At 28.4% G+C, this 8,785-nt stretch overlaps 1 protein-coding gene across 1 annotated transcript; it reads left to right on the top strand.

Moving 5' to 3' along the window:
- Positions 1-4,029: 4,029 nt before the first annotated feature.
- On the top strand, positions 4,030-8,430 carry LOC107007211 (cellulose synthase-like protein E6). The gene is made up of 8 exons (XM_015205731.2): positions 4,030-4,408; positions 5,736-6,057; positions 6,250-6,390; positions 6,474-6,605; positions 6,687-6,899; positions 6,970-7,197; positions 7,321-7,668; positions 7,756-8,430. The coding sequence occupies exons 1-8, from the start codon at positions 4,134-4,136 to the stop codon at positions 8,296-8,298; spliced, it is 2,202 nt and encodes a 733-aa protein (XP_015061217.1). The 5' UTR covers positions 4,030-4,133; the 3' UTR covers positions 8,299-8,430.
- The last annotated feature ends 355 nt before the right edge of the window (positions 8,431-8,785 follow it).

Genomic DNA, 8,785 nt, shown 5'->3' with positions numbered 1-8,785 from the left:
GTGTATATATATATATATATATATATATTTATTGAAAGGGTACAAGATTTCTGGGGGAAAATAGCATACTTGGTGGAAATAATAAATTTGTTGAGGAAGGATATAATATTATAAAAAAAATAAATACAAATTGACTATGAAAGAAATGAGAATACAAGATTCTGAAAAACATATAAAATACATAGTAAAATAATATAATTAGTATACAATATTTAAAAAAAATAAAAATTAGCTGTTAAAAAACAGGATACATATATGTTTAAGAAATACAAATTCATATGATAGCATACATAGTGAAAATGATATAATCAGAATACAATATTCTAAAAAAACATAAATTGACGGTTAAAAAATAGAATACATCTATGCTTAAGAAATACAAATTCATATGAGATACGTATTTGAATGACTACAAATAAAAAAGAAATACAATGTTCTTAATAAAAATACAAACTATGAGTAAAAGAAAAATAATTGACAAACAAAAATTAATATGAATATTATTCTAATATGAATACAATTCCGCAACCTTCTTCTTTGACTCTCTCTTTCTTCTTCGTCTGCTATGTTCCTTTTTTCAATTCTTTTCACCAAATTCAAATCTGAATCTGTGTTTATTTGTGAATTAATAACCATATAAGCAAATTTTGAAATTATTAAAGATGAATATACAAAAAAAATCAAACAATATATTATGTGTGAATGCTTATGTGGCTTACTACAAATTACAATCTACTAAATCTCAAATATGAAAATAAAATCATAAAAATAGTGTTTCAAATACTAAAATTCCAAAATTCATAAATATTTGATGAGTATGTTAACAAACTCATATAAAAATGACGAAAAAATTGTAATACATACAATCCAAAATTCAACATAATTTTGTATTTCAAAAACAAAATCTTATGAAATCTCCCAAATTAAATTTAAACTAAATTGATAGAACTCAAAATAATTAAGCAAGACTTTGGATCAATCATGTATATCCATGCATATACATAATATGTATTTATAAATTTGATATTCACATCAATATAAATATATTTTTATCATAGTTGAATAATTTTCTGAATAATGAACTCATTTATTTGCAAAAAATATTAGCATTTGGAATGTTAAATAAATAAATAAATAAGCTCTCTAATTTGAGATTCTTTTTTTTTCCAAATAATTTAGAGATTTGCCAAGTTATTCTAATTCATATTGTTTATATGGTAAATTAAACTGTTTCATTTATATATATATGGTGATAATACAAAGAAAATTCTAAATCATGAATATATTTTAACAATATAAAGAAGTCTTAATATTGTCCTTTTTTTTTTTAAATTTCCTTTCCGATATTTGTAACCTATTTTAAAGCTTTAATTAAATTTAAATAGCGCACTACAGAATCTATTCGATGGTGACGATCGTTAATATAATTAACTATCAAGCATGTTACTATATTTTTATTCTCCAATTTAAATTTACAAGATAATCATCTGTCCACGTGCTAACATCATGTTCGTCGTTTTGTAGAGGGAAGAGTCACTGCACCTTTTTAATTTTTTTTTATATCCTCATTGGCCACTCCCTTTTAATCATTATTTTAAAAAAAGACAATTAATATATTTATTCCATTGGTCAAAATAATTATATATTTATTAGTTAAATGTATACAATTTTTTTTTTTATGTATATCTTATATGTATTAATGAGCTCCACAACATTCTCACTCCAAATATATAGTAAATCAGGTGTTCATAAATTTCAAGAGCAACATCATATAAAATAAATTTACAACACATATTTAATAATATTTTTAACTATTTCTATCTTAATTTCTATAGAAATTGGTTTTAGAAAGTTAAATATTTTTAATTTTTAATCTAATTTAGATATATCAAAATAAAATATATATTATTATAAATGACAATAATATAAATTTAAAAATAATAATAAAAAATGACACGTGAATTAAAACAGAGAAAACGACAATACGTTCGGCTCCGCCCACCTTGTATAATTGCTTTAGTGTGGTCCTCCTACTGCTGCATCTAGTAAGGTATACAAATGGTAAAATAGTCATATTTCCACCTTTTTAAATTTACTTTTTAATTTTAATGGATGTGAAATTTAAGAAATGGAAGAAAATTAAAATTAATAAATTTTGTGATTTTAAATTAAAAATATTATATAATTTTATTATTTTAGATATATTAGATAAAAAAATGAAAGTTAAAATTAAAAAATTATTAAAAGAAAAAAAACACATTTTTTTTTAGAAATCGAGTAAACAAAAAAGTATTCTCCACATTTCAATTTATTTGACCTTTCTTTTTTAGTCCATTAAAACTATGAACATGCCTTTTTCAATAACTCTTCAGTATTAATAACATGGAAAAATTACATAAATTAATACATTTTGAAAAATAATTACTGATTTTAGTGATACTTTTTGTTTATTACCATTTATAGCAATGTTTTGTTAAATCTGTAATATGTATTACAAGTGAATTATATATGCAATATATATGAATTATAATTGTTTTTTGAAATATATCATGTTTGTTTGGTAAAAAATTGTCACATTGTATTATAAGTGTATTAAAATGTGTGATAAATGTATTATTCATCATTAAAATTTGTATTATATGTAAATAATAAATTGTTCTTTGTAATATGTATTAAACTTGTATTATAAATAAATTAAAAGTGAACAAGTGATAACATAGTTAAGATTACAAGATTAGAACATATTTTGATACAATTATACTATTTTTAAAATTTATATCATAAAATTCAGACAATTTCTTTATTTTTTTCAAGCTATGTCACGTTCTCAATTAAAACAAAAACAATCAAATAAATTAGGCTTAAGTCATATGCGGCTCCTTAAAGTTGTTTGCATAATTCACTTAGACACCTCAACTAAGACTATTACCTATTAGACACTTTAATATTAAAGAATATGTATCTATTGAACATAAAACGAAAACTTTTTTTAAAAATATTTTGCGTGTAATTCACGCGCATTGACTTAAAAAAATGACAAATAAAATTATGACACTTGGCACATGGACCCAATCTAGCAATAAAATATAATTTTTTAATTTAAAAAAATGAAAAATAGTTTCCCTTTATTTATTAATCACAAAAATATTTACAAAAGAATATCTCCCCCACCCCCACCTAACCCTTTGACCTTTCTTCTTCCTCTATCCATTCCTCTACCCAGTAACCCCGGCAGCCATCGTAACAAAAATAAAAACCTTCTGTTCAAATTTAATCTCCTATCATCTGTTATTCTCCATTTGTTTTGAGATTTTTGTGAAAATAAATAAACGTCAATAAATTGTTTTTAAGATTCATGACCAAGAAAAATTGAAAGTATGTTGAATTTTTTAATATCATCTTTAATAAATCAATGAGTGGCGATGTTTGTTCAATCGGAGTGATCGACATAGAGATAGACGAATATCGATCAATTTTTAACTCCAATATTCGAATTTTTCTTCTTCTCACATATTAAATTAGCAGTTTTTTTTACAAAAAAATAAAAAAAGAAGAAGAATGAAACAAAATGCTAAGAATTTTGAAACCATTAGAATGGTGGGGGAAGAAGATAACCACTGATGCTAAGAATTTTGAAATCATTAGAATGGTGGGGAAGAAGATAACCATTGGTGCATAGGTATGGGGGTTGGGTTGGGTTGGGGTTGATAGAAATAGGGAAGAAGAAGAACAGATCTTCTTTTTTGTTAATTATTTTTTTTTAAAATTAACTTAGGGGTATAAATTAAGAAAAAAAAGGAAAAATATTATTTTTAATGAATTAACGCGCTCAAGGAAAGTGTATTACACGTTTTTTGCCATGTCAGCATTTTGTGTCTAATAGGAATGACTTTTGAACAAATAAAGTGTTCAATTGGCACAAGGATTAATTGAGGTGTCTAAATGAATTATGCGGACAACTTTGAGTGGCCGCCAATAAATTAAAACAGATAAATATATATTTTATGTAATGCATATTCAGCTTGAGCCACCCATAACCCATACTCAATCATATATATACTTTATAATATAATAATAAAGCATCTATATATAATTTTTGTTCCTACTTTTGTGTGTTTATCTTGAAGTGAGAGATGGGGAAACAAACTTTGCATCTTCCATTATTTGAATCAAAGGAAGCTAAAGGAAAAATTATATACAAGTTATTTGCTTCAACAATATTTGTGGGTATTTTGTTAATATGGTTATATAGATTAATTAATATGCCAAGTAAAGGTGAATCTGGAAGATTATCATGGATATGTATGTTCTTAGCTGAGCTTTGCTTTGGGTTTTATTGGATTATCACTCAATCCGTTCGTTGGAATGTTATATATACTTATCCTTATAAGAACAGACTTTCCCTCAGGTTTGATTTTTTCTCATTGAAACTTATTAAGATTTCGATAAATATTACTATGTTTTTTAATTTGAAAATTTAATTTAAAAGTCTAATGAATATAACAATAACAATTATAGAGTTTGAATTCAATATATCTAACTTTAAATTTTGAATTATTTTTCTTAAGATAAAACTTAGGTATATATATGATTGGTCTGTGATTGGTCTTTCACCTTTTTAACTTCAGTTTCCTTTTCATTTTTTTTCTTTCTATTTTCTACTTTTTGTTGACTTTTTCAATAGTATGATTTCAATTTGTTGATTTTCCACTTTTGCCCTGTTTGAATGTTTTTTTTTTCGTTTGCTGAACATCCACTCTTAATTGAATTCATGATTTAACTTATAAATAATTCGAGTTTGCATTTGAAGTTCTATCACAACTCATTTGATTTGTGGGTTTTAACTTTGAGGAGTCGTTTGGAGTAGTATATTAATAAAAATAATATATCTGTATTAGAAGTAGTTTGTTTGATATAATTTTTCATGCTATGTATAACATATTCAATCTATTGTAAATTGAGAAGCGTGTTATTAATATCATGAATTTATAGATTGTAGTAATGTAAAAAAACTCATTTACCCCATAAACCCCCTTCCTTTTTTTTTTAATACATTTTTTATATCAAAATTGTGAATGATATTTTTGTAAATAAATATTTTTATATATAACGAATGTTATTTTTAATGCAAAGAATTAAAACAATGCATAAAAAATAATATATGTATAATTAATGAAAGCATTTTGTTTATATTAAAGAAGTATCTCTTTTTTTATTTAATAAAAGTTTTTTTAATTCTAAGATTCTATATGGCAGGTTTGAAACCATAATATTCGAAAGGAACTACAATTTTTTTTTATTTCTTAAAGTTCACGCACAACACTTGAAAATTGAAACATTAAAAATACTTATTTAGTAATTCTTAACATATTTATAGATCATCAGAATCCAAAAAAAAAAAAAAAAGATTATTTGGTTGAACCCATAAGGAATTGTTTGACAACTGGTTAGGAGAAATATCTTACATGTATTTGATCTTGCATAAGTAATCTCATTTGATAAATATATAAAACTAATACGATATTTGTTTGAAATTTATAAATATTTATAATTAATACCGGTATAAGTTATAAGAGAATGGATGTATACTTTTTATAGTACATGATAGAAAATGGAATAGCTCAATCCTGTGTAACGAATTTCTACATCAAACAATACATAAATTTCCTCGTAACTAATTCTTGTATTACCAATACCTGCAAAACTACGCCGCGCTCATGATTTCGACTTTGCAGATATGAGGATAATTTGCCAGACGTAGACATATTTGTTTGTACAGCAGATCCAATAATGGAGCCTCCAACAATGGTGATTAACACAATATTATCAGTCATGTCATATAATTACCCTACTCAAAAGTTGAGTGTATACCTTTCTGATGATGGTGGTTCACAATATACATTTTATGCTCTACTTGAAGCCTCTCAATTCTCTAAATATTGGATACCTTTTTGCAAGAGATTCAATGTTGAGCCTACATCCCCTGCTGCATATTTTCAACATGATGCCTCCAATTTAAATGACAAAGTTTTTGCACAAGAATGGTTCAGTACAAAGGTGAGAACTTGGAACAATTAAGTCATGACGGAGCCAAGAAAACTTGACTAGGGGTTCAAAATAGTAAACACATGAACTAGTCGAAGGAAGTTTGATGCACGATAATTTGATGAGTCATTTCGAGTTCAAATTAACAAATGTGTCATATCTTAGTGTATCTATATTAATGTGTTCTTTGTAAACTTTCTTCAGAATTTATATGAAGATATGAAAAGCAGGATTGAAGCGTCCATAGAAAATGGTAGCATTCCAAATGAAATTAAGGCTCAACACAAAGGGTTCTCTGAATGGAACTCTAAAGTTACAAAACAAGATCATCACTCAATTGTTCAGGTACATTATATTCTTTTGTTACTGCTAATTAATATTTAACGTGTCGAAAATGGACAGAGAAGATGTAATTTGTATGTTTTCAGATTCTAATAGATGGAAGAGATCATAACATGATCGACATGGATGGAAATCGATTGCCAACGCTTGTCTATATGTCACGAGAGAAGAAACCAAATCGGCCACATAACTTCAAGGCTGGATCGATGAACTCATTGGTAAATTAAGCTATGAAACTTATTGTTAGTAATTTCTTATCTTGATCTTTTTAACAGTATCAAATTTGTTTATGTGTGTAGATAAGAGTTTCGTCACAAATAAGTAATGCACCTATCATTCTTAACTTGGATTGTGACATGTACTCGAACGATCCAGATGCAATAAGAGAATCATTGTGCTTCTTCATGGATGAAAATCAAGGGCACAAGGTAGCCTATGTTCAGTATCCTCAACGTTACAATAATGCAACCAAAAATGATATTTATGGAAATATAGCTCGAGTTACTCATGAGGTAAGTTGTAGAAATGCTGCTTTGACAACCCTCTTTTGTCTATAGTTAAACTTCGAGTCTCGACATGTAGATTGAACTTGCTGGTCTGGGAGGTTATGGAGCAGCTTTGTACTGTGGCACAGGGTGTTTACACAGAAGGGAAAGTCTTTGTGGTCGAAAATTCTCTGAGGATCAAACTTTTGAATGGAAAAACAAGCTGCAAGAAAAATCCACTTATAAAACTGTGGAAGAATTAGAGGAAGCATCGAAAATTGTTGCAAATTGTAGCTATGAAGAAGGGACTCAATGGGGAAAGCAGGTACTAATTCCTTTATCCATATGGATACCGTAAAAGGGTGTAGTGGAATGGTAAAGATTTATCCTGTTTTGATAGATGTTTCAAGTTCGAGTTCTGAGAACATATATTTGATTTAATGTCCAGATGGGGCTGTTGTATGGATTTCCGGTGGAAGACATAATCACAGGATTAACGATCCAATGCAGAGGATGGAAATCAATATACTATAATCCAAGTAAACCTGCTTTTTTAGGCGTTTCTCCGACAATCTTAGATGTTGCTCTTGTTCAACATAAGAGATGGTCAGAAGGCATGTTTCAGATTTTCATATCGAAATATTGTCCCTTCATATATGGCCATGGCAAAATCAAATTGGGTGCGCAACTTGGATACTGCATTTACCTTCTTTGGGCTCCTCTATCTGTTCCTACACTAACTTATGTGTTGGTTACTTCTCTTTCTCTGCTTCATGGCATCCCCTTATTTCCAGAGGTAAATCAACTAACATGACCATCTTATTTAAAAGCTAATTATGTCGTCCTGTTTTAATAGATGTATTCATCACTCATTATATTGCAGGTGTCAAGTCTATGGTTCTTGCCTTTTGCTTATTTTTTCATCGCTAAGTTTGCGTATTCCTTGGCTGAATCCATTAGCTGTGGTGACACACCTAAGTCATGGTGGAACTTGCAAAGAATGTTGTTGATTCGAAGGACAACTTCATACTTGTTTGCGTTCATAGATGCAGTGATTAAGCAATTAGGCTTCTCACAGACGGCTTTTGCCCTCACGACAAAGGTAGTAGACGAAGATGTACAGAGGAGATACGAGCAAGAGATGATGGAGTTTGGCAACTCATCTGCTATGTTCACAATCACAGCTGCACTTGCATTGCTTAATCTAATTAGTTTCATTTGGGGAATGAAGAAACTTGTTATGGCTGCAACAACACTACAAGAAGTGGGAAATGTGATTCTATGTGGATTAATAGTTACAGTGTATGTGCCAGTGTATGAAGCACTCTTTCTCCGGAGTGATAAGGGTAGTTTTCCATCCTCCGTTCTGTTTATGTCTGTCGTCCTAGTATCAATAGCGTGTATGCTACCTATCTTTAGATTGTAATAGGACATGAGACTTGGGTTAATAATATTGTTAAGATAGAGGAGCTCTCGTATCAGTCTTTGATACGCACCCTCTGAATACTTTGTTCTCCCCCTAAATCTTAATTCCTGAGGTAGTTTCATGTCATTTAAATCACCTGGAATACATCCATCTGATTGATATGTCAATGTCTTTGTGCAGCAATAGTCAACACTGTTTAGTTTCTTGATCTTCCTAGTGGCTAGTACCCTGGTGCATGATTTGTGTCGGTATGGAACAGATTCCTTAGACTCTAGCTTGAAAATGGAAACACATCTCTATTGTCAAAAAAACCATTGTTTGTTAGATCATACAAGATATAATCATATTGAGTTTCATGCACGTTTTTAGCAAAGCATAGGCAACCAAATTGAGATCGACATCAAAAAATAAATACTATAACAGAAAGCCGTCTCTACATCATTTGCACACACTTTCTTATGTGGATCTCAAGCTCATTGCTTTAACT

The sequence above is a fragment of the Solanum pennellii genome, chromosome 12 (genome assembly GCF_001406875.1).
Source record: "Solanum pennellii chromosome 12, SPENNV200".
Lineage (NCBI taxonomy): Eukaryota > Viridiplantae > Streptophyta > Magnoliopsida > Solanales > Solanaceae > Solanum > Solanum pennellii.
The sequence above is the reverse complement of the archived record's forward strand: the minus strand, read 5'-3'. Positions and strand labels throughout refer to the sequence as shown.

Excerpts from the sequence above, each read along its gene's own strand:
- LOC107007211 (XM_015205731.2), top strand. The coding sequence starts at position 4,134 with ATGGGGAAACAAACTTTGCATCTTCCATTATTTGAATCAAAGGAAGCT. Across the intron at positions 7,198-7,320 it reads GGACTCAATGGGGAAAGCAG|ATGGGGCTGTTGTATGGATT; the intron begins GTACTAATTCCT and ends TTTAATGTCCAG. Across the intron at positions 7,669-7,755 it reads GCATCCCCTTATTTCCAGAG|GTGTCAAGTCTATGGTTCTT; the intron begins GTAAATCAACTA and ends ATTATATTGCAG.